Here is a 26,544-nt window from a genome sequence, read left to right as displayed (position 1 = left end):
TCATAGAAAAAAAAACTTTCTAAATTGAAACAGACACCAGAAAAAGTAGAAAATCTGAAGAATATTGTAACTATCCTAGAGATGGAATCAACAGTCAACAATTATTTGACCAAAAAAAAGCATTAGGATCAGATTTCTTCATAAGAAAAGGCAATCAAGGAACAACTAATTCTAATATGCTATAAATGAAAATAAGATACAATTTCCAGCACGTTTTATGAAGTAAACATAATCTTGATACCAGAACTTAATAAGAATTTGTGTCAATTATATCTCAATAAAGCTGTTAAAAAATAAAATTCTCAACAAGGATACTATGAAAAAGGAAGATTCTAAGCCAGTCTCACTCATAGAACATAGATTCATGAACACAAAAATCCTAAGTAAGTCACTTACCACCTGAAGGCAGTAATATGCAAAAAGGACAATTTTTTGTGCCGAATTTTAATTTATCTGAGCTATCAAAGGTAGTTTAATGCTAGAAACTCAATTAATGTAATTCACCACACTAACAGATTAAAGAAAAAATATAAGCTTAGATACCGAGCAGCATGCAATAAAATTCAAGATGCAATTGCAATATAAAAATAGCAAATTAGGAATGAAGAATAATTTTTTAAAGTGATAAAAAAACTACCCCATAGCAAACATCATACACAAATGTGAAAGGTTTTAACCTCTCCCTATAAAATCAGGAACTATTCCCAATTCTGTTCAATATTATTCTGGATAACTTATTCTATAACATCAGGCAAGTAGAAGAAATAAAAGGTGCAAGTAAGTATTGGAAAGGAAAAACAAAACTGTCATTATTCAAAGATGATGCAACTGTGTTCAAAAAATTCCAGACAAATCTACAGATATATTGTTAGAATCAATGAGAGTTTATCATGACAGACACATACAAAGGAACTATACAAAAATCAATGGTACTCTATACATCAACAATATAAATCAGTAAATGAAATTTTAATGATATATATAATTATATAAAATATGAAGAGCTTATGAATAAATGTAATAAAGTTTGTGCAGAACCACTACAGAGGAAATTAGAAAACTCTAGTGAGAGACATTTTTGAACACCCCCAAATCAGAAAGGTATACATGTTCATGGATTGGAAGACTGAATATGATAAGGATGCCAATTCTCTTCAAACTGATTTTTAGTCTCAATGCTATCAAACCCCCAGAAAGGTTTTTGTAAAAGTAAACCAAAAAAAAAAAAAAAGGCAATATAATTCTAAAATGCATACAAAAAGTGCAAAAGACAAGATAGCCAAGATACTCTTGAAGAAGAATAATTTAATAAGACTTGATATAGGAAATATCAAGGTTTATTTTAAAGCTCTAATAATTATGATAAAGTGGTATTAAAACAATGATAGATATGTAAATGAAACAGAATAGAGAGTCCCAAAACAGCTGATTGCACATAATGAGAGTATGTTTTTAACTTGGCTGTAGTAAACAAATATCACTTTGGTTATATTAAGAAGGCTGCACATCATAATATTAATATACATTCCCTGAGTGGTTGATAGGAGAATACAGGTTAAAAAGGTAGGATAGAAGGAAGGAGAAGGCAATAAAAACAAACAAATAAATAAATATTGCTTTACCAAAGAACTCATCAAGTCTGATGTGATCCTATTACATTTATAAATATAAATGTCCATGAACTCTTACCAACAGAAAAAAAAAGTAGGAGAGTAATATATGTGTTTTGATAATATTTCAGTCGAATATAGAACTCCTGACAATATTTATGTATGAAAAAGGAAAAGGGTTTGAAGGAATACACGCAGCTGTGAACATTGGTTACATGATGATGATGGGAGGGGACAAGTATGAGTAGTTTTTCCTTTATATGTATTAGTTTCTAATTTTTTTGCTTGTCACAACTGTCGACGAAACTTCAGTTAACAGTCAAGTTAAGAAGAAAAGAGGGAATTTTATTTGAGCCAAACTGAGAATTATAATCCGGAATACAGACTCTCAGGAAGCTCTGAGAAACTGTTCCACCAGGTGGAAGTTGAAGGCACAGTCATATACATTTTCGAGACAAAGGATCATACATCAAAATGACATACTGATACTTTACACAAAGTTCACCAAGGATACATAGTCCGGGTAAGCACATACAAAGAGAGCAGCAAGTCCATGACCCACTACAGAATTGGGAAAGAATGCTATTCTTTTAAGAAGTTACACTGCTAGTGTCAAAAGAAAGGGGAAAAAATTATCTTTATGGTCAAGCAGACACTCCTTTCTTTGAGGAGGTTTGGTTAATGTGTAATGCAGATGCACACTGCTTATTAGGGAGGGAGGGAAGAGACCCAAACGAATGCAGAGAGAGAATTTTATGTTTGATTTTTTCTTGTCCTACCTGATAATATGAATTTTATTTCATCACAGCAAAAGTGATCTGAACATATCAAATAAAGAAAATTAAAATTCATAAAGAACTTAAGCAATCATGTGAGTGGAGAAAGGGTAATTGAGAGTTGTATCTAAAGAAGTGATTATATACATGTAATCACTTTTTAAAAATATTTATTTTATTTATTTATGTATTTTGGCTGCACGGGGTCTTTGTTGCGGCATGTGGGATCTTATAGCTGCGGCTTGTGGGCTTCTTAGTTGCGGCATGTGGATTCTTAGTTGTGGCACGCATGTGGGACCTATTTCCCAGACCACGGATCGAACCCAGGTCCCTTGTATTGGGAGCACCGCGTCTTACCCACTGGACCACCAGGGAAGTCCCTATATACATGTAATCATTAATGCAAGTGTTAAGAAGAGATGCTTAAATTATGTCATAATGTAAAAATATAATAGTGTGTTATTCTGATGCAGTCAAAAGAAATCACTCTAGGTAGTTCAAGCAGAAAAAGAACTTCAGCTATTGTATGAGCACATTTCACTGTAAGAACCCAAATCACACGTGAAATCCTGGATGTGAAAAAGTCTGGGAAAAGATAGACGTTTGGTTTACAACCCCTGCAGGAAGGCATTCTGGGATCAGTTGAAATGCTTGTTGATGAAGACACTGCAGGTACCTGCCATACCCCTGCACCCTCCCACACTTACACTTCCAAACATCAGCAAATATTCACCTAGAAGGCAAAGCACCCACCTTGCGTGGGAGTTGAAGTGAACGGGTCTGAGAACAAGAAAGTTCGGACACAAGTGCTGGGAGATAAAAAAAAAAAAAAAAAAAGAAAGATAAAAGAAAATGCATCGGGGAAAAAGAATATGGAGTATTGAGAGAGGCTATTACCTTGAAATGTTGGAGTAATATCTCTTAGTGGCCATGGCTGATGGCGGAAGCCCTCCTATTTCAGACAGTACTTAACAATCAAAGAAGTCCACACGTGTATTAAGAAAACTGTCCGTTATTGTAGCAACAGAGGAGGGAGCCCTTGAGCTAAGAAACTATTCTAACCTCCAACCCTTCCCACTCCAGTAAGATATTCCTTTCAATAACTGGTCCATGAAAATCTACTGATTTTAAAATAAGAAAGAAATTGAGAAATCATAGACCATACAAAATTACTCCATTTTAAAAAATAGAAATGAGTAGCAAAGCTTAAAAGCATTTAAAACAGGATTTTTAAAAATCCCCAGTACAATGTCACCACAAAGCTGAGAAAAACTGATATTCTAAAATAAATGTTTAAAATTAGTAAAGCAAATTTAAGGTATGAGGAACCATCATAAAGCAGAAATACAGAAACTCGAAGAAGTGATAGCAAAATAGCAGGGAGATGTGAAATAGAATCTGAAAGACAGTAGAGAAATTGAAGAAAAGGACAAAAACATTTCATAAATAAGGACTAAGTAAAGTAAGGAAGAAAATGGAAAACATAAGAAAAGCAAAGAACATGAAATAAAAATAAAGAAGTAGCTTAAAAATACAGAGAGAGTCTTAAATATTAAAAAGTCAATGGAGATTCACCAGACACATAAATCAAGTCCCACAAAGAAGAAAATCAAAACAACAAAATAGAAGAATTATTTAAAACTATAATTGAGGAAAATATCTCTGAAATAAAAGATTTGAGTCTACATATTAAAAGCTCACATTGTGAATGCAAGTAAAATTTGCAAGTTAAATTTAGAGAAGAGCTAACACCCATCCTTCTCAAACTCTTCCAAAAAATTGCAGAGGAAGGGACATTCCCAAACTCATTCTATGAGGCCACCATCACCCTGATACCAAAACCAGACAAAGTTACTACAAAAAAAGAAAATTACAGACCAATATCACTGATGAATATAGATACAAAAATCCTAAAAAAATACTAGCAAACAGAATCCAGCAACACATTAAAAGGATCATACACCATGATCAAGTGGTATTTATCCCAGGGATGCAAGTATTCTTCAATATATGCAAATCAATCAATGTGATACACCATATTAACAAATTGAAGAAGAAAAACCATATGATGATTTCAATAGATGCAGAAAAAGCTTTTGACAAAATTCAACACCCATTTATGATAAAAACTCTCCAGAAAGTGGGCATAGAGGGAACCTACCTCAAAATAATAAAGGCCATATATGACAAACCCACAGCAAACATCATTCTCAGTGGTGAAAAACTGAAAGCATTTCCTCTAAGATCAGGAACAAGACAAGGATGTCCACTCTTACCACTATTACTCAACAAAGTTTTGGAAGTCTTAGCCATGGCAATCAGAGAAGAAAAAGAAATAAAAGGAATACAAATTGAAAAAGAAGGAGTAAAACTGTCACTGTTTGTAGATGACATGATACTATACATAGAGAATCCTAAAAATGCCACCAGAAAACTACTAGAGCTAATCAATGAATTTGGTAAAGTTGCAGTATACAAAATTAATGCACAGAAATCTCTTGTATTCCTATACACTAATGATGAAAAATCTGAAAGAGAAATTAAGGAATCACTCCCATTTACCATTGCAACAAAAAGAATGAAATACCTAGGAATAAACCTACCTAGGGAGACAAAAGACCTGTATGAAGAAAATTATAAGACACTGATGAAAGAAATTAAAGATGATACAAACAGATGGAGAGATATACCATGTTCTTGGATTGGAAGAATCAATATTGTGAAAATGACTATACTGCCCAAAGCAATCTACAGATTCAATGCAATCCCTATCAAATTACCAATGGCATTTTTTATAGAGCTAGAACAAAAATATCTTAAAATTTGTATGGAGACACAAAAGAGCCCGAATAGCCAAAGCAGTCTTGAGGGAAAAACATGGATCTGGAGGAATCAGACTCCCTGACTTCAGACTACACTACAAAGCTACAGTAATCAAGACAATATGGTACTGGCACAAAAACAGAAATATAGATCGATGGAACAGGATAGAAAGCCCAGAGATAAACCCACGCACCTATGGTCAACTAATCTATGACAAAGGAGGCAAGGGTATACAATGGAGAAAAGAGAGTCTCTTCAATAAGTGGTGCTGGAACAACTGGACAGCTACGTGTAAAAGAATGAAATTAGAACACTCCTTAATACCATACAGAAAAATAAACTCAAAATGGATTAGAGACCTACATGTAAGACTGGACACTATAAAACTCTTAGAGGAAAACACAGGAAGAACACTCTCCGACATAAATCACAGCAAGATCTCTTTTGCTCCACCTCCTAGAGTAATGGAAATAAAAACAAAAATAAACAAATGGGACCTAATAAAGCTTAAAAGCTTTTGCAAAGCAATGGAAACTAAAAACAAGATGAAAAGGGAACCCTCAGAATGGGAGAAAATATTTGCAAATGAATCAATGGACAAAGGATTAATCTCCAAAATATATAAATAGCTCATGCAGTTCAATATTAAAAAAAAAAAAAACCCAATCTAAAAATGGGCAGAAGACCTAAATAGACATTTCTCCAAAGAAGACATACAGATGGCCAAGAAGCACATGAAAAGCTGCTCAACATCACTAATTATTAGAGAAATGCAAATCAAAACTACAATGAGGTGTCACCTCACGCCAGTTAGAATGGGCATCATCAGAAAATCTACAAACAACAAATGCTGGAGAGGGTGTGGAGAAAAGGGAACCCTCTTGCAGTGTTGGTGGGAATGTAAATTGATACATCCACTATGGAGAACAGTATGGAGATTCCTTAAAAAACTAAAAGTAGAATTACCATATGACCCAGCAATCCCACTACTGGGCATATACCCAGAGAAAACCATAATTCAAAAAGACACATGCACCCCAATGTTCACTGCAGCACTATTTACAATAGCCAGGACATGGAAGCAACCTAAATGCCCATCAACAGACGAATGGATAAAGACGATGTGGTACATATATACAATGGAATATTATTCAACCATAAAAGGAACAAAACGGAGTCATTTTTAGAGACGTGGATGAATCTAAAGACTGTCATACAGAGTGAAGTGAGTCAGAAAGTGAAAAACAAATATTGTATATTAACGCATATATGTGGAACCTAGAAAAATGTTACAGATGAACCAGTGTGCAGGGCAGACATTGAGACACAGATGTAGAGAACAAACGTATGGACACCAAGGGGGGAAAGCGACAGGGTGGGTGGTGGTGGTGGTGGTCATGGTGGGATGAACTGGGAGATTGGGACTGGCATATATACACTAATATGTATAAAATGGATAACTAATAAGAACCTGCTCTAAAAAAAATATAATAAAATTCAAAAAAAACCTCTCAAATTTCTCTTGGTAATTAAGTAGGGGTAATTCATATTATTAAATACTAGCAAAAACTAGATAGAAAATATGAGTAAAAAAAGTTACTATTGAGCATAATCAAAACACATAAAATACCTACAAATAAATGCATCTAGAAATGTACAGAAATTTTCTGAAAAAAACCTACAAAATTTTACTAAATGACATTTAAAAAGATATGGATAAATTGATTTTGAAATTTTCCATAATGGGGAAAAAAAAGATTCTAAAAAGATATGCTCTTCCCCAAACAGGAAGCCTCTACAAGGTCAAGATGTCCTTCTTGGCCAACATCATTTATACCTTAAATATAATCAAAATCAAAACCCAGTGGGTTTTCCAACCTCTAATCAAGTAATTGATTCAGGTGATGATTATCCATGGCTTCTAAAATCATTTGGTAAAAGTTTGACTGGGACTGGATATTTACAGGGGGCCAAGTCTTCACCTCACAGTTTATCTGCAGTTTGTAAGTAGGAAAGCACCACTTTACAAAGAGAGTATGAGGGGATTTCACCTAAAAAGCATTCATCTATCTTCACTGCACTAAAAGTCTTCCCCCTGAGATGTTGAATACAAACACACAGCATGGCTGTGATGTGTTCTTGTCAAAATACCGAACTTGAAGCTCAACAAAACTCATCTACAGGAAATACGAAGGATAGAGGAGTAAGTTGAAAGATATCACAGGGAAGTAACATGGGATACTCTAAAGAACAATTCCTCTGTTTCGTTCAACAAATAAATAACATGAAGTAGGAAGAGGAGGACGGGAAGGAAGAGAAGTACGAGTTGAAGAAATGTTCGAGATTAAAAGAAACTTAAGAGACATACAACCAACTCGATGTGTGTGACTTGTTTGGATTCCATTCAAACAAACGAAGTGTACCAAGTCCTTTCTGAGATGGTGAGAAAAATAGACTATTAGATGATGTTAAGAAAATACTGTTAATTGTGTTAGGTATGACAACGGTATTGTGATTACATGAGAACATGTCCTTATTTCTTTGAGATGCAAACTGAAGTATTAAAGGATAAAAATGAGAGACGCAGTGGATTTACTTTAAAATACTTCAGCCAGAAAAGGGGCGGGCTATACAAGAAGGAAGTGTTGTCAAATGTTAATTGCTGAGACTTATAAGTTCCAGAGGTGTAATGTACAGCATGATGACTTTAGCTGTCAATACTGTATTGTCCACTTGACGGTTGCCAAGAGTAGAGCTTTTTTTGTTCTTGCTGGAGTTTGCTCACTCTTTTCCCTCTCAGTTCTACTGAGATCACTGACACACAGCACTCTCTGTAAGTTTAAGGTGTACAGTGTAATGATTTGACTTACATATATCATGAAATGATTGCCACAATAAGTTTAACTAACATTCATCACCCCAGATACAAAAGAAAAAAAAAGAAAAAAACAATGTTCTCACCATGACAACAACTACCACAGAATGGTAACCGTGTGAGTTAAAGAATGTGTTCACTGTTGGTGGGAATGTAAATTGGTGCAGCCACTATGGAACACAGTATGGAGGTTCCTCAAAAACCTAAAAATAGAGTTGCCATGTGATCCAGCAATCCCAGTCCTGGGCCTATATCTGGACAAAATTCTAATTCAAAAAGATACATGCACCCCTATGTTCACAGCAGCACTATTCACAATAGCCAAGACATGGAGACAACCTAAATGTCTATTGACAGATGAATGGATAAAGAAGATGTGAGATATATATATATATATATATATATATATATATATATATATATATATATAATGGAATATTACTCAGCCATAAAAAAGAGTGAAATAATGTCATTTGCAGTAACATAGATGGGCCTAGAGATTATCATACTAAGTGAAGTAAGTCAGAAAGAGAAAGACGAATACCATATGCTATCACTTCTATGTGGAATATAAAATGACCTAAATGAACCTATCTACAAAACAGAAACAGACTCACAGACATAGAGAACAGACTTGTGGTTGCTGGGGGGGAAAGCAGTGGAGGGATGGACTGGGAGTTTGGGATTAGCAGATGCAAAATATTATATATAGAATGGATAAACAACAAGGTCCTACTATATAGCACAGGAAACTATATTCAATATCCTGTGATAAACCATAATGGAAAAGAATATGAAAAAGGATGTATTTATATGTATAACTGAATCACTTTTCTGTACAGCAGAAACTAACACAACATTGTAAATCAACTGTTAAATCAATAAAATAAATTTTTAAAAAAAGAATGTGGTAACTAACCTTATTATGGTGATATGTAATATACATGTGTATCAGATCATCACATTGTGCCCCTTAAACTTACACAATGTTATATGTCAATTAAGATATCAACAAAGCTGGGAGAAATGTTGATTATTGAATCTGGCTGATAGGTATACAGGGCCTCAGAAAAGTATTTACTGTTTTTTTTTGTGTGTGTGAAAATTTTTATGATAAAATGTTTAACAAAAAACAATGAATTTGGTTTTGAAATTTAAAAAAATGATTGTTAGGTCCACATGAAAGAATGAAACACTTGTGACATAGACAATTAGATTAATGCAGATTAATGAAGGGTAATGGGCACCACCAGTCACTAAAATGTATTGTGAAGCTACAATTACCAAAGCAATGACGGCACAAGAATAAACAGTCAATGAAGAAGAACAGAAACCCCAAACACAGACCCTGTTACATATAAAACTTGAGTTTTTATAAAGTTCTGATTTCCAATCAATGGCAAAAGTATGAATTATTCACTAAATGATACTAGGACAATCTACAGGTATGCCATTCTTATAGCAATCCTACATCCACATAAAAACTGCATTTTTGATGCAAGATTAAAAGGTATTTTGCAAAATGTGCAAGGTATTCATGCCTGATAGAGTAGCTGTAGTGACAGATTTACAAATTTCCTTTGCTTTTTTTTAACATCTTTATTAGAGTATAATTGCTTTATAATGGTGTGTTAGTTTCTGCTTTATAACAAAGTGAATGAGTTATACATATACATATGTTCCCATATCTCTTCCCTCTTGTGTCTCCCACCCTCCCACCCTTCCAATCCCACCCCTCTAGGTGGTCACAAACCACCTAGATCATCTCCCTGTGCTATGTGGCTGCTTCCCACTAGCTATCTATTTTACATTTGGTAGTGTATATATGTCCATGCCACTCTCTCACTTTGTCACAGCTTACCCTTCCCCCTCCCCATATCCTCAAGTCCATGCTTTAGTAGGTCTGTGTCTTTATTCCCATCTTACCCCTAGGTACTTCATGACCTTTTTTTTCTTCTTCTTCTTAGATTCCATATATATGTGTTAGCATACAGTATTTGTTTTTCTCTTTCTGACTTACTTCACTCTATATGACAGACTCTAGGTCTATCCACCTCATTACAAATAGCTCAATTTCGTTTCTTTTTATGGCTGAGTAATATTCCATTGTATATATGTACCACATCTTCTTTATCCATTCATCTGTCGATGGACACTCAGGTTGCTTCCATGTCCTGGCTATTGTAAATAGAGCTGCAATGAACATTTTGGTACATGACTCTTTTTGAATTATGGTTTTCTCAGGGTATATGCCCAGTAGTGGGATTGCTGGGTCGTATGGTAGTTCTATTTGTAGTTTTTTAAGGAACCTCCATACTGTTCTCCATAGTGGCTGTATCAATTTACATTTCTACCGTTTGTTTTATATTGAGGTATAATTGACATATAACATTATATTACTTTTTGGTGTACCACATGATTTGCTATTTGTATAGATTGTGAAATTGACCACAACAATAAAACTTAACATCTGTTGCCATACATAGTTACAAAATTTTTTCTTGTGATGAGAACTTTCAAAATCTACTCTCTTAGCAACTTTCAAATATCTAATACAGTATTATTAACTGTAGTCACCATGCTGTACATTACATTCCCAGGACTTACATATTTTATAATTGGAAGTTTGTACTTGTACATTTCCACTTTGACAAATTTACCCTAAGAAAATAGAGATGTGACTCAAAATGTACGTATAGAGATTGTTTCACAGCTTTATGTATGAAAGCTAAAAAATGGAAACTTACGTGTTTCACAATAAGGAACTAATTATATATGTTTTGGCATATCAATCTTACAAAATACCATATAACCATTAGAAATGATGATATTGGAGGACACTTCATGACACTGGAAAATGTCTACAAAATCATCTTAATTGGAAAAGCATTTCTTCAATGTACATGTAGTTTGTAATCAGGAAGAAAAATTAGCCTCATAAAGTTCTCCTTCTAAATAAAGCTGCCAAGGGGATGCTAGAATTCCAAAAGTCACATCAGATCATAGACGACAGGGCTCCTCTTTTCCTGAGAGCTTAGAAGATAGCATAAGGGATTCAAGTTAAACCCAAGAAAGAACTTCCTGAATGTGGGAGCTGTCCTTGACTGGAACATGCTCTTTCTTTCTCAGGGTCACATGAGGTATTGCCTCACTTCCAAGGACCTGGATGGGGATCATGGAGAGGTGAGGACAGATGTCCTAGTTAGAAATTAACTTTGTGTCCTTGAGCCAGTCCCCTCCCATTGACAGCCTACAGTTTCCTTATCTTTCAAATGGGAGGGTGGGGAGGATGGTCTTGATCTCACCCGGTCCTGGTAAGTTACTAAGGGTCAGCGGAGTTTCTACTTGGGGCCCCTTAGGACCCTGAGCCCTAGTTGTCTCTCTTCCACCAAACGCAGGAGTGAGATGATGCGAAATGTACGGTGGAGGCCTTGGCTGAGACGATTTTTTGCTCAGGATCCCTTAGGGCCAGAGAAGGGGTCCCAGAGGCACCTCCATCTGCTGTGACCAGCGACCGCAGCCAAACCTAAACCCTTGCTCCATCCAGCCCCGACAGCTCCGTCAGCCCCAGGTGGAGGGCAGTTCTACCAGATGCCACTGAAGGTGACCTTACCAAAGGTGGGGAGGTCTCACTCTCCCATCCACGGGAGCCCAAGAGGGGAGGCCAGGGCTGGCCTCAATCACTGTGCCAGCCTGGGCCAGCCTTCTCCAGCAGAGAGCTCTGACCCTAACTCGAATGCTTCCTAAGCACCCAGAACTCTGCAAACCCCTCCTGGCCATTCAGAGCTGACTTTTATCCTCTGCCTAAGCCATTGCTGGGGCTTCAAAGTCTTAGAGAACCAGGAAAGGGAGCATCTGACTCAACAACCCTCACTCTTTATACAGATGAGAAGAACTGAGGTCCAAAGAGGAACAAGGCTTCTCCAAATCACAGCCCACGTCGGTGATACAGGCAGGACTGGATCCTAGCCCCAGGCGCCCAGGGCCTGTCCCCACCCACCATCAGTTCTTGCACAAGCACCCTTGCACAGAGGCTCTTGAGCAGGGACTGAGGCCAGGATGAGATAGACACATGCCACTCCATCCAACTCCTCTCCTTCTTCCCCTGACTCAGTTGCTCTAGCCTCCCTGAGGCTACAGATGTGAATTTAGGGGCCTCTGGGTTCCACCTCATTAGGTGTTGGCAACAGAAACATGAGGGCCCACAGCCTCCTTCTCCTGGTGGCCCTCCTGGCTTTGGGGAGCCAGCTGCCTGCTACCTTGGGCAGGAGGAAGGGAGGTGAGTATGGGTAGGTTCCTCTGCTCCAGGCATAGAGGTGGTTTCTACCTCGTAGAAGAGAATAAGGGTTTGGGGGAAAGCAAGCAGTGCAGTGTGTGTGTGTGTGTGTGTGTGTGTGTGTGTGTGTGTGTGGAGTGTGCCTGTTTCTTAGTGCTTCCAGCAGCCTGTCTTTTCTCTGTTTAGCTTTGTGCCTGTAAGCCTGCCTGCGTGTGTGGCTGTAAATGTCCTCCTGTCAGTTTCCCTGTGCTTGTCTGTGCCTGTCTACACATTTGAGTGTAAGATGGTGTTTACACACCTGTGTCTGTCTCTGTGTACACGTGTATCTTTGTGCCTGCTTGTCTGCGTGGTTTGCATCTACACATGTATCCTTAGGAACGACCGCATACATGTGTGCCTGAGCCTGTGTGCCTGTCCACGTGAGAACACGTGTCTCCCTGTGCCTCTGGGGAGGGGAGGAGATGGATCGGAGGTCCCTGCTCTTTGGTTGTCTTTATGGAGGTGTCTGGATCTGTGGGTTCACATGGCAGGGAGATGACTCTTTCTGTCACCTTCTGTGGCCAGCTAGGCCTGGTCTGGCCCCCTGTCCATCTTGTTTCTGTAATTCTCCGGCCTTCTCTGTCTCCCAGCCCAATCTGTGAAAGGGCCTCCAGAGTTGACTAGGGGGTGTGGTTTCTGGGATCTGGGATCTGTCTGGAGGAAGCTTTACCCCTACCTGTCTTCTCCTCCGCCTCCTCCAAAAGGCTGGGTCTGACCTGTCAACAGGCGCGGGAGGCTGGGGCTGCTGGGGTAGCTACACAGGTGCCTCCCAGCTCGGGCGAGGCCTCCACCTCCATCCCTTCTGGGGCTGTAACACTCTGACCTAGATACACCCGGGCAGCCCTGGCCCTGCTTTGGGGGAAAGAGACAGTCGTGGGGGCAGGTTCCCTCCTCCACAGGGCCCTGGGGAGCAGTTCTCTGCATCCTCTCTGCCCCTCGAGCCTTCCTCAGGGCTGTGAGCGGCTTTGGGAAGGAGAGTGCCCAGAGGCCCCCAGGCTGACGAGGGAAGGATGCTGGCGAGTTCCAAGGCCAGGGCCGCGCTGGTTGTGATTCATGCACCATCACCACATTCCTCTCATTGCCACGTTGTGAGGTCAGGACTATCTTTATCCCCATTTTAGAGATAAGGAAACTGAGGCTCAGCGGGAAACCACTTGTGCAAGGCCAAGGACAGGACTCTGAGTTAGTGTCACATGTGGCATTTGGATGCAGGGCTTTGGAATCAGGTAAACTCACCCTCTCAACTTACTCCTTGGAAAATGAGGTCGCATGACTCTCCTAGGAGTAAAGAATGTCTTGAGGAATAAGGTGCTGGCATCCAGTAAGTGCGGCCTAAGTGGGCACTTCAGGAGAGCTTCTGGGGGCACTGGGAAAGGACACCCCGAAACCCAGCCCAGCTGCACAGAGATGAGAGCTGGCGCCCGCAGAACCTGAGCCCACGTCGGACCTGTGTCACGGCTCAGTAGGATACGCTGGTTTCTCCCTAGTTCACACGTCCCTTTCTCCCCTGATTCTTTCCCATGAGACATCGGCCCGGGACTCAGTAGGATTTCAGACAATGGAGAGAGACACAGTGTTGTCTGTGAAAGCCCAAACACCTCTGTTTAAAAGACACCTCCCCCCACCCCCCTTACTCCCACCCCTCAAACATCTGGGCATCTCTGACATAAAAAGCCTGCACAGTCCCTGGTAAACAGTAAGTGACTGACCAATGTTTTCAATGGTTATGTGAATGGATCTGTGTCTGTGTTGCTCTGGGTGTGTGGTTGTGTGTAAATGACATACACATACATGTATAATGAACTGGGATGTATGACCCGGGACATATACACATAGTCAAATAAGTTATAAACACATGCTTACACACATAATTATACATACACAGTCATATATGCATAAGTGTTTAGCATATGTGTTGTGAACAGAGAGACATATAAGTGCATACACATTATTTATGGGTGGGTCAGTCTCTATCACTGGACGATACCTCATTGGCCTCTATTTCTTGGGGGCTTGGTCATAGTCAGGACTTAATGAGTGTGAGTGTCCATGAGGGAATGAGAGCCACCCCAAGGGACATTCCTGGACCCAGGGAGCTGGATTTCTGACTCTCCCTCTTCCCCAGGACTCACTTTGGGGTGGGAAAGGAGGTGAGCAGATTCCTCCCTGCTTTACCTGCTGGGTCTCCATTTGTGTCCTGATAGAATCTGGGGATGAAGTTGGAGATCCTGGGTCTTCTCCCCTTGTTCCTTTGACCTTGCGGTGTCATCACAGGTGAGTCATTGCTCTGGGCTTCTGTTGGCCCTGTTGGAAGATGCAAGGATTCTACTTCCTCACTGCCACAATCCTTCTCAGGGGATTCAAATGGCTGAACTGTTGACTCAAAAGCAGCAAATGCTAATTATATGGATACGAGGTGAGACCTGGGAGGGGAGAAGATGGAGAACAATCAGGGAGTCACTGACTGCCTATGAGCTTGGGTATTTCCCTTCCTCTTTCTGGGCCTCAGTTTGCCCATCTATAAACTCATGTGGTTAACGCAGAGAATATGGTACATTGTAGTCTTTGCCCATAGCCTTCCCTTCCCTCCCCAACCTGACCCTGGCTTTTGTGGAAGAAAGTATACATCCCCTGCCTAGTGATTTGGGGCTTGGCCCTGGAATTTGCTTTGGCTAATGGGACATGGGTGCAGGTGACAGTGTGCCAGTTTCGAGGCAAGGCACCAGGCTTCTTGGAGCTTCCACCCTCTGCCATGAGAAGAACTTGCCTAGAAGCCACTGGTCTCAGATGAAAGATACCTGGTGGGGAGGGGCAGGCCTGAACTTGAGGTGTCCCAGCCAATCTTCAAACTTGTGAGAGGGAAATAAATGTTTGTGATAGGAAGTCAGTGAGATTTGGGGGTTGTTCCTTACAGATTTATCACACTAAGAGCTTGTCTAATTCAGATAATGACTGGTATTCTTTAGTGAACGCCCGCTGTATGTTTCACACTTTAAAAGATCATTTCATCCACCCGATAAGCCCAGGAAAGGTGGGTATCGTTATTCCCATTTGACAATGAAGGAGCGGAGTTTCGAGCTAAGACCTGAAACAGCCAGAACTGAACCGTATCATGTTCCTCCTCCGATACTGATAGAATCAGCCACAGTTAAAATCACGGTGCACTTACCCTGGACCAGGTGGCGTTTTCATTACTTTACCTGTATAATCTCATTAAGTCCTCACAGCTTTACTATGTAGGCCTTATCATTTTTGCCCACGCCATGTACGAGGAAACTGAGACACAAAGAGGTTAATCTGGCCAAGGTTGTACAGCTTATAACTAGTAGAGCCGGGATTCAGCCCCGAGGAGTCTGACACCAAAGCTTACAACCTTATTGACCACAATAATTACATTCTGTAATTATTGAAAAGAAGGAATTTGAAAATTCCTTCTGGCGCTAAAGACTCAGTTTCCACATCTGAAAAATGGGGATTACAAGACCCAAGACCCAAGAAGCATGAGTGACCAGCTTTAATTCTAGGTGCTCAGAGCCCGAGTCTGATGGTGTGCCGCTCATTGCCCTGGGCTCCTTTCCTGAAAGGCATCAGGAGGAAGAGACTCCCACATGAGCCAGTTAGGATCTGGCTGCCAAGGGCCCCATGTCCTGAGGCTTTGAGTTCTGAGCTAGTTGCCTGGAACAGCTGCAGGCAACAGATCACAGGTCACAGCTTCTCTGGCTACAGGTGGCAGCAACTATACAGACCATTCTAGAGTCACCAGCTTAGCTTCCTGCCTAGCTTACTACTGTTCCGTAAGGTCTGTGCTTTGGTCTCTGCAGTGTCAGTTCTGTCCTCAGCTACCAAATTCCAGCCCATCCAGCTGCATCTCCACTGCTTGTCTCCACTGCCCTTCTGGAAAATCCGGTGGGAGGCTGGACACCTGTGTCCAGGAGCCTGGGCCTTCAAACTCCAATCTCGCTTTCCTCCCTCCCTCATCCACGAAATATTTACTGAGCACTTAGTACAGGCTCTAGGCTGTGCCTTCATAGAGCTCCCACACTGGAGGCTGAGACAGAGCCCTAGCTACAGAGTTTATGTTATGCATCAGACTGGAGGAATCCAGGGGACCACGGGAGGCCAGGAGGGACCTAACTCAGCCTGGAGACCAGCGAAGACTTCCTGAAGGAGGGGGAGTCAAGCCAAGACGTTGAGTTTTAGTAAGAATTCACCAAGTATGACACCAACAGCAATGTCCGCAGTTAGATATATTTGCCCACCCCCAGGTTACTGGGGTGCTGGTGGCATTCTATATTTTGACCTGGGTGGCTGCCACACAGATGCATAGATATGTAAAAAAAAAATCATTCAGCTGTAACTTAAGATTTACGCACTTTACTATAAGAACATTATACTTCAATTTATTAAAGTAAATTAAAATTTTAAAAATTTGTTTCCTCCCTAGGAGGCCTCTGTTTATTCATTGGTAAAGTGAGGGAATCAGACAAGAGCATCTTCCTGCTCTAACCTCTTTTTTTAAAATTTTTATTTATTTTTGGCTGTGTTGGATCTTTGTTGCTACCCACGGGCTTTCTCTAGTTGTGGAGAGCAGGGGCTACTCTTCGTTGCGGTGCATGGGCTTCTCATTGCGGTGGTTTCTCTTGTTGCAGAGCACGGGCTGTAGGCATAATCTCTTATTTTGAGGGAAGAACTGAAGTGGCACAGCCCAGAGATGCACTGTCCAATATGGTAGTCACTAGCCACAAGTAGCTACTATGCACGTGAAATGTGATTAACCCAAACTGGGATTTACTGTAGGTGAATGTAGTAGGCAGAATTCTAAGATGATTCCCAGTTACCCTTACCCCTGTATACTCTCCTCCTCTTTGAGAGTAGGTAAAAGGGAGACTGTCCTGGATGGGCCTGGCCTAAGCAGTGGAGTCCTTTAAAAGCAGAACGTCTTCTCTGGCTGCTCACACAGCACTCCGGTTTGCCTAGGAGAATTTAAACATCCATGTTGCAACTGCCTGTGGGCCCACGTGGCCAGGAACCGCAGGCAGCCTTTAGGAGCTGAGAGTATCCCCAGCAGACAGCAGGCAGGGAAAGAGGGAGGTCAGTTCTACAACCACAGGGAAACAAATGCCGCCAACAATCTGTGAGCTGGAAGAGAAGCCGAAACCCAGATGAGAACCACCATCCTGGCTGACACCTTAACTGCAACCTAGTAAGACCCTGAGTAGAGAATCTAGCCATGCCATACTCAGACTTTTGACCCACAGAAACTATGAGATGATAAATTTTGTATTGCCTTAAGTTGCTAAGTTTGTGGTAATTTGTTACACAGCAATAAAAAACGAATACCCTGGGGCTTCCCTGATGGCGCAGCGGTTGAGGGTCCACCTGCCAATGCAGGGGACACGGGTTCAAGCTCTGGTCCGGGAGGGTCCCACATGCCGTGGAGCGGCTGGGCCCGTGCACCGCGGCTACTGAGCCTGCGTTCTAGAGCCCATGAGCCACAACTACTGAGCCCATGTGCTGCAACTACTGAACCCTGTGCGCCTAGGGCCCGTGCTCTGCAACGGGGGAGTGCACCACAGTGAGAGGCTTGTGTACCTTAACAGGGAGTGGATCCCACTTGCCGCAGATGGAGGGGGGCCCACGCACAGCGGCGAGGACCCAATGCAGCCAAAAATAAATAAATAAGTAAAATAAATTTATTTAAAAAACAAACAAACGAATACCCTGGATTTTGAAGACTTAGCACAAAAATGAAAATATAAATATCTCGTTAATAATTTCTTTATTGATTCCATGTTGAAATTATAATATTTTGGTTAAATAAAATACATTATTAAGACTAACTTCACCTGTTTCTTTTTACTGCTTTTAAATGTTGCTATAAGAAAATTTTAAATTCTATATGTGGCTTACATTACATCTATTGGACAGTGATGGTCTAGAGGACTCAGAAGTCAACCGTATGACCTTGAGCAAGTCACCTCACCTCTCAAAGCCTTACATTTCTTATCTGTGAGATTGGAATAATATCAATAATAGCACCTACGCCACAGATATATTTGCAGTTTAAGAGATGAGGTTTGTAGAATACTGGGCCCAAGGTAAGAGCTCAATAGATAAATCATTATTATTAACCATATTTGTAAAGTAGGGATCCTTTCCTGTATCCAGGTCCTAATCTTCAGGACCCTCTCCCCAACCAGGCACACAGTAGGTGCTTAATAAATGCTTGTGGTTTACACAACCTTGACAAAACTCTTTGGCACAGTTCTCTCTTACCCTCGGCACCACGAATCAGGAATCTATGGGCAGGTGATGACACTGAACTTCAGGGGCAAAATGATCTGTTTCAGGCTTGATCCGTTTCAAGATTTCCCTGAGGAAATCTTGGAAGATGTGAGTTCCAATTCCAGGTCCACAACTCCTAGCTAAGTACCCTGAGCAAATGACTGGGGCTTGTCTGTGAAGTGGGTAACAGAAGACGCTGTCCATGTCGTTTGTGTCAGGAATAACTTAGATAAGTCACCTGAAGCCTGGTGCCTGGCCCATACTAAGGACTCAGTTAAGGAAGCTATTATTACTGCTGCTGCCGTTGTTGTTGTTCCTTTGTCAGAGAAGCTCCGGCCAAAATCCCTCTCTAGAGGGACCCCCGCCCCTTAAATTACCCCTCATCCCCTGGCCCCTGACTTGTGGGGGGATGCCCTGGCTGGGTCCCGTCTCCAGACATCCCCTCTCCCCAACTGAGTCAGGAATAGAAACCCCCGCCTCCGACAGCCCGCGGCCTCCCTCCTTCCCCGGGCAGCGATCGATGCGGCCTCAGCCACCGGGACAGACGGAGGAAGACGGGGAAGGAGGAGTCAGCGGGGCCTCCGGGCAGAGACATCGGGCGCGGCCAGCGGCTCCCCAGCCTCGGCACCTTCCGGGACCACGCGGCCAGCGGACGCCCTACAGGGGCCGCGACAGGTAAGGGACCTCCCGGGGGTCGTGGGGAGGCACGGTCCGGGGAAGGGGCGGGGGCTGAGAGAATGGGAAGCCAGGTTGCCCTGGGTCCCGGTGCCCGTGTCCCCGCTATGAGACACCCCCCCACCAACCCCGACCCAGGAGGGAGCAATGTGGGGCTGGCCGGGCTTGGGCTGTCCTGTCTGCTCACTATCACAATGGGATTCGAAAACCTCCCTGGCAGGGTTGGTGGAGGGATTAAACCCGTGAAGTGTATCTGGAGCCCAGCGAAATGACCAGCACGTATTAGGTGCTCAAAATAAATGTGTGGAGAGAGTCTTGAATCAGAAAGCCTGGTTTCCAACCTCAGCTGTGCCATGGGCTAGCGGGGTAATTTGAGCAAATCACTTAATCTTTCTTACTGATCCTCAGATTCTAGGCAGGGAAGGTTTGTTAAATTAATCATCCCATTTCATAGAGCAGGGAGGTGAGTTCCAGAAAAAAAAGAGAAAGCGATTTGCCCACAGTCCTGCACCTAATGGTTGATGGAACTAGATTAGAAACTCCATCTTTTGACACCAAGTCTAAGTAGGGGGGGAAGGCGTGGAGCTGCATCACATATGTATTTATTATGGACAAGTTATGTGCCAGGGACTGTGCTGCCGATAAACAAGTCGCCTCATTTAATCCTCAAAACTTCTTATGGAGGGGCTTCCCTGGTGGCGCAGTGGTTGAGAGTCCGCCTGCTGGTGCAGGGGATACGGGTTCGTGCCCCGGTCCGGGAGGATCCCACGTGCCGCGGAGCGGCTGGGCCCGTGAGCCATGGCCGCTGGGCCTGCGCGTCTGGAGCCTGTGCTCCGCAACGGGAGAGGCCACGGCAGTGAGAGGCCCGCGTACCGCAAAACAAAACAAAAAAAAAAAAAAAACAAACAAAACTTCTTATGGAAAGTGTGATGTTCCCCAGTTTACAGATGAGGAAACCGAAGTTCAGAGAGGGGCGTGATTCTGTTCAAGGTCAACGGTTAGTAAGTGGCAGACTCAGAATCTGAGCCTATGTCTGATGAGGGAAGTGCAGGGGGTTGACATTTATTGAGCACCCCTTGTGTTCCGGGGGCTTTGCACACATACTCACAATAACCCTTCACCAGAAGTGCTGCTATCCCCATTCTGTAGATAAGGGAGCTAAAACCCAGAGCTGGAGGAGACTGGCCAGAGATCACACAGGTGACAGAGCTAAGGACGAAACCCTGACCCCCTTAAATACCAAGCCCAGGGTAAGTGAAGGGCACCCTGCTCGCTCCCTGCCAGGCACTGGGCCAGCTGCTTGATACACACTCAGTCCCCCGTCCACCCAAAGGAAGCAGGCATTACTGTACTGAAGCCACAGCACAGATGAGATTTCCGAGGCTCAGGAGGTGAGTCACTAGCCCTCAATTCCAGCAGAAATTGGAGACCGTTGGCGGTGGAAGGATCTAACATTTCCTAAGCATCCACTAAGGCCGAGCACTTCCATGACCTACCTTAACCCTCCAGCCTTCCTCGGGAGCAGGTGCTACTGTCCGCATTGTGAATTGTGCATCGTGCCAGAAATTGAGACCTAGAGAAAAGCATCTTCCTCAAGGCTCCAGGTGCAGCAAGGGTGGCTATAAACCCAGGTTTGACTGACGCCAGGAGACAAACCGGTGCATGATTTACTACACCCCTTCTGGGAGCCAGGCCTGCTCAAGGTCATTTAATCTTTCTAACCACACTTGGAGGTGGATATGTTTAGCTCCATTTGACAGAAGCTCAGAGAGGTGACATGACTTGCTTACGGTCACACAAGAGTGCCAAAATTCAATCAGGCTGACGCTACAGATGCTTTAAATAGGCTAAGCGAATGGCTCTCAATTTTGACCAGGCATCAGAATCACCCTCCAAGCTTGTTGAAACACAGACTGCTGGACCGCATCGCCTGAGTTTCTGATTCAGCAAGTCCAGAGCAGGCTGAGGGTACGTACGCTGCATCTCTGACAAACTCCCAGGTGACGGTGAAGCTGCTCGTCCAGGGAACACACCTTAAGAACTTCTGGTCTAAACGGATTCTCTCAACGACCCTAGATAGTAATGCTCACTATCCCGCTGTGTAGAGGAGGAAACCCAGCTTCAGAGTGCCAGCTTGAGCACGGTCCCATAGGAAGCCTCTGATATGCGAAAATCCCAGTCTGGGCAAGGAGACGTCCTGAATGAGCGGCCACCGGGGGTCAGGACATCCTGCCGTCCTACAGCTTTCATAGTCCTCCAAGAGACATCTCAGCATCCACTTTATGAAAATGAAGGGGTGGGGGGAGTTCTCAGTGATTTGGCCAAGGACCCCAGTGGGGGAGTGGGGAGTGAGGGATATTCAAACCCAAGCTTGACTCTTGAGTCCGGAGAGCACTTGACACTGTGTGCCTACGGCGTACCAGACGCTTCACATAGAGCCTCCAACGCCCCTGGCTGGGGATGGAGCAGGGAGGGGATTTAGACCTGGTCTTCGTGGAAGGGAGGCCGTCCGGGAACGCCCCCTTCAGCGTGCCCATCCCCTGTCCGCAGGCCAGCGCGCGGCAGCCATGGTGAGCGAGTGCCCGGGGCCCGGAGCCCGGGTGCCCTGGCGGCGAAGCGACGAGGCGCTGCGCGTGAACGTGGGCGGCGTGCGGCGGCGGCTGAGCGCCCGCGCCCTGGCGCGCTTCCCGGGCACGCGGCTGGGCCGCCTGCAGGCCGCGGCGTCGGAGGAGCAGGCGCGACGCCTGTGCGACGACTACGATGCGGCGGCGCGCGAGTTCTACTTCGATCGGCACCCGGGCTTCTTCCTGAGCCTGCTGCACTTCTACCGCACCGGCCGCCTGCACGTGCTCGACGAGCAGTGCGTCTTCGCCTTCGGCCAGGAGGCCGACTACTGGGGCCTGGGCGAGAGCGCGCTGGCCACGTGCTGCCGTGCGCGCTACCTAGAGCGGCGCGTGGCACGACCGCGCGTCTGGGACGAGGACAGCGACACGCTGAGCAGCGTGGGCCCGTGCCCCGAAGAGATCTCTGACGTGCAGCGAGAGCTGGCGCACTACCGGGCGGTGCGCTGCGGCCGCCTGCGCCGCCGCCTCTGGCTCACCATGGAGAACCCGGGCTACTCGCTGCCCAGCAAGCTCTTCAGCTGCGTCTCCATCGGCGTGGTGCTCGCCTCCATCGCCGCCATGTGCATTCACAGCCTGCCCGAGTACCAGGCCCGCGAGGCAGCGGCCGCCGTGGCCGCGGTGGCCGCGGGCCGCAGGGCGGAAGGCTTGCGCGACGACCCGGTGCTGCGGCACCTCGAGTACTTCTGCATCGCCTGGTTCAGCTTCGAGGTGTCGTCGCGCCTCCTGCTAGCGCCCAGCACGCGCAACTTCTTCTGCCACCCGCTCAACCTCATCGACATCGTGTCCGTGCTGCCCTTCTATCTCACGCTGCTGGCTGGCGTGGCACTCCGAGACCGGGGCGGAGCGGGTGGCGAGGAGCTGGGCGACCTGGGCAAGGTGGTGCAGGTGTTCCGTCTCATGCGCATTTTTCGCGTGCTCAAGTTGGCGCGCCACTCCACTGGGCTGCGCTCGCTGGGTGCGACGCTCAAGGTAGGGTTAGGGGTTTCGGGGAGGCGGGTGTAACCATGGGGCAGGTTAGCAGGGGAACTTCCAAGCCTGTGGTGTCCAGACACACGGGGCTAGACACCAGGTGTGCATTTCACATCCAGTCCTACCTTCCCAATAGCCCTGTAAGAAGGGTCTTTCTGTTACCTGTTTCCCAGGAGAGAAACGGAAAACCGAGGCAGAGCTTTGCTTGTCTTTCTTTCCAAAACCAAACCAAAAGACAAAAACAAACAACAATAACAAAAACAAGACCAAGGTTACTTTGGATCTATCTGTCAAACATCACAAAAATATGCCAAGCAGGATGCTCACTGGCTTCTCTGCCGAGCCTCCGTGCTGGCATCATCAGGGCGCACGGGTATCCTAGGTCACCCTTCATAGGCTAAGTCTAGCCATAGCCCCAGAGCTAACACTTACTGACTGCTAACTCTGTGCCAATTTCATATCCATCATCGATTTCATCCTCAGGACAGCTTCCTCAGGAACATGCTATTATTTATTCCCTTCCCGTAGATGAAGAAGCTGAGGTTGGAGGGATGCCTTTTTAAAGCCTGGTTGCAATTTGTTGAGCACCCGCCCCGTGTCAGGGCCTGCACTGGGGTGAATCACTGCCCTGGCAAGCTTACCCTCAAGGGGGTGAAATTAGCCTGGTTTTTGGGAGGGAGGCAACGTGAACAGCTTGGAAGAAGGCCTGGAGAGGGAAAAGGATGATGCTGGGAGGGGGACATGGAGGGAAGGGTGTGCCCACTGAGGAGGTTGGAGAGGTGAGTGGGGCACAGGGCACTGAAGGCTCATCGACTCTTGGCCTGCAATTTTGGACTTTTTCCTGTGGGAATAGGGGATCCTGTGAGAGGTTTAAACAGGGGCAAGTATTTTTGTGACTACTTTGCAGATGTGGAAACTGAGGCTCCAAGAGGTGGCAGGACTTGTCAGAGGTCCCTCAGCAAATAAGTGGTACAGGCCAGAGAAGCATCCACCTGGCCCTGACCCTAGCACCGCTTTCTCCTAAAGCTCCATGCAGCCCTGTTAAGAATCCCTAAAAGGTGCTGGAAGACCCCTTCCACCCGTGGCTTAGGAAAGCCGTTTGCATGCTCTCACGGCAGGACAGCCAGGATGCTGGGTGCAGGCAGGGTGACCTGGGCAGACTGCTAGGGCAGGTGGAGGGAATTCCATTAGCCAGACCCCTGAACTGAGCGTTTCTCCAGGGACAGTCCGCCCTAGAACTCTGCCTTGCCTCCACCATGCAGGAAGCCAGGGCCTGATGCTGCTAGCTTTTTCTGCAGGGAAGAAGAGTGCTGATCAAAGCTGCAGCGTCCACGGCACGGGTGTAAGACTTCGGAGGAGAGCCTTGCTACTCAAAGCCAGGCCCCTGGCCAGCAGCAGCTTTCTAATTACCTGGGAGTTTGCAAAATCTGTGGCCCTACCACAGACCTATTCAGTTAGTTCCCCCTACATGATTTCTCTGCACCTTATAGTTTGGGAGGTCCTGTTCCAGACTAGGGGTTCTCAGCCTCAGCACTACTGACATTTGGGGCCAGATCATTCTTTGTTGGGTTGTGGGGTGCTGTCCTGTGCATTGTAGGGTGATTAGCAGCGTCTCTGGCCTCTACCCACTAGATGCCAGTAGCACACCTCTCCCAGCTGTGATGACCAAAAATGTCTCTAGACATTGCCACGTGTCCCTTGGGGGACAGAACTGCCCTATTCGAGAATCAGTGCCATAAGGCTTGGCCTTGGGGGCAGAACAAATATACATACCCATAGGCAAGTGCATTCAGTGGGTGGTCCAGGGAACTCATATATCCTCTTAGCTTCCTTGAGAGGCAGAAAATAGTTTTGTACTTATCAGAAATGGGATAGACCAGTCAAAAGGACATGAAACCAACTCTTTACATTGTGGCATATAAACTGTGGTTCTGCAACAGTGTAAAAATCACCAGCTTTCCATTAACTGGCTGGCACCACCAGTGGCCCCTGCATTAGAAGAAACAGCCATGGTTTAGCAGGCAGGCACTTTGGACAACAGAAATCAGGCCTGTGTTCAGTCTCAGGGCGATTTGCTGGCTACCGTAGTTGAACGACCTTAGTGTGCGGGCAGGGCGCCTGGGTGTTGGCACCAGCTCCACTTTGCTCTGTGACTTTGGACCTGCCCCTTCTAGTCTCTGGGCCTCAGTTTCCCCATATGCCCAATGCCGGGTTTGTAAGTTCACCAACTCTGACTTCCTGCACTCTCTTCCAGCACAGCTACCGTGAGGTGGGCATCTTGCTGCTGTACCTGGCCGTGGGTGTGTCTGTGTTCTCCTGCGTGGCCTACACAGCCGAGAAGGAGGAGGATGTGGGCTTTGACACCATCCCGGCCTGCTGGTGGTGGGGCACGGTGAGCATGACCACCGTGGGCTATGGGGATGTGGTGCCGGTGACAGTGGCCGGCAAGCTGGCAGCGTCGGGCTGCATCCTCGGGGGCATCCTGGTGGTGGCGCTCCCCATCACCATCATCTTCAACAAGTTCTCCCACTTCTACCGACGCCAGAAGGCCCTGGAGGCTGCCGTGCGCAACAGTGACCACTGGGAGTTTGAGGACTTGCTGAGTAGCGTTGACGGAGTGTCGGAGGCGTCTCTGGAGACCTCCCGAGAGACCTCCCAGGAGGGAAGATCTGAAGACCTGGAGGCTCAGTCCACTAGTGGGCCTCCAAACTCTCAGGTTTATTAAAACCAGGGCTCTGTGCCCCCCTTCCCACACCCGTGCAGTGAGCTGAAACAGAGCAGAGATTCCTCCCCTGCTTAAGTTCTTCCTGGTGGCATGGCCTCTCAGTATCACTCACTCTGGCTTCAGAATGACACCTGGAGGCCGGGTCCTTTCCTCCAAGGGCGCAGACCAGCATAGTGTTACCCTAGATTCTGTGAGCCTGGGGAGCACCCCAGAGACCTTTCTAGATGAACCTCCAAGCCACCCACGATGCAGGCATGAGACAAAGAGGGAAAGTCAAAAGGACGCTAACAATTCCTGAGCACCTTCTGTCTGTTAGCCATGTCACATTGGCCCTCTGTTGGAGGATGGGAATCGTCCCCATTTCACAGATGAGGAAACAGGCTCAGAGAGGCACAATGACTTGCCCAGATGTCGCACAACTAGAAGTGGTGGAGCCAGGGTTGGAATCCCAGCTCGTTGGTCTCTGCCGAGGCAATGTTCCTTCCGCTGGTCTTTCTTCTGCCCTCACAAAATTTGCATGTGGTTGTAGGGGGTTCGTGGAACCCCCAGAGTTGGTTCATAGAGTTAGAACCTTCTGTTAGAGCTAGGGAAAGCACCAGGCAGGGGATTCAGATGTACGACCAGGCAGGGGATTCAGATGTAGGCTCCTGGACCTCAGCTGTGGTTCTTTTCCAGGAGCTTCCAACAGGAGTCAGCTTTCAAAGATGAGGTCTTAAAGGAAGGACTAGGTAGGAGGCTGCCCCCTTAGTGGATGGGCAAGACTTGCTAAACAATAGTCCTGAAGCTTCCTCCCAGGGCTGGCTTAAGATACAGAAAATCTGAAGGGGCCCTGGCCTGAGGCCTGAGGTCTAGACCAGCTATGCTAGG

General features: G+C 45.1%; 1 protein-coding gene across 1 annotated transcript; it reads left to right on the top strand.

The window, feature by feature from the left end:
• Positions 1–21,370: 21,370 nt before the first annotated feature.
• KCNS1 (potassium voltage-gated channel modifier subfamily S member 1) lies at positions 21,371–25,677 on the top strand. The gene is made up of 3 exons (XM_065892832.1): positions 21,371–21,438; positions 21,910–22,952; positions 25,207–25,677. The coding sequence occupies exons 2-3, from the start codon at positions 21,927–21,929 to the stop codon at positions 25,675–25,677; spliced, it is 1,497 nt and encodes a 498-aa protein (XP_065748904.1). The 5' UTR covers positions 21,371–21,438; positions 21,910–21,926.
• Positions 25,678–26,544: the final 867 nt, after the last annotated feature.

The sequence above is a fragment of the Phocoena phocoena genome, chromosome 15, assembly GCF_963924675.1.
Source record: "Phocoena phocoena chromosome 15, mPhoPho1.1, whole genome shotgun sequence".
Lineage (NCBI taxonomy): Eukaryota > Metazoa > Chordata > Mammalia > Artiodactyla > Phocoenidae > Phocoena > Phocoena phocoena.
The sequence above is the reverse complement of the archived record's forward strand: the minus strand, read 5'-3'. Positions and strand labels throughout refer to the sequence as shown.

Bases quoted from the DNA above. Each gene is read 5' to 3' on its own strand.
- KCNS1 (XM_065892832.1), top strand. From the start codon at position 21,927: ATGGTGAGCGAGTGCCCGGGGCCCGGAGCCCGGGTGCCCTGGCGGCGA. The intron at 22,953-25,206 runs GTAGGGTTAGGG...ACTCTCTTCCAG, and splicing joins CGCTGGGTGCGACGCTCAAG to CACAGCTACCGTGAGGTGGG.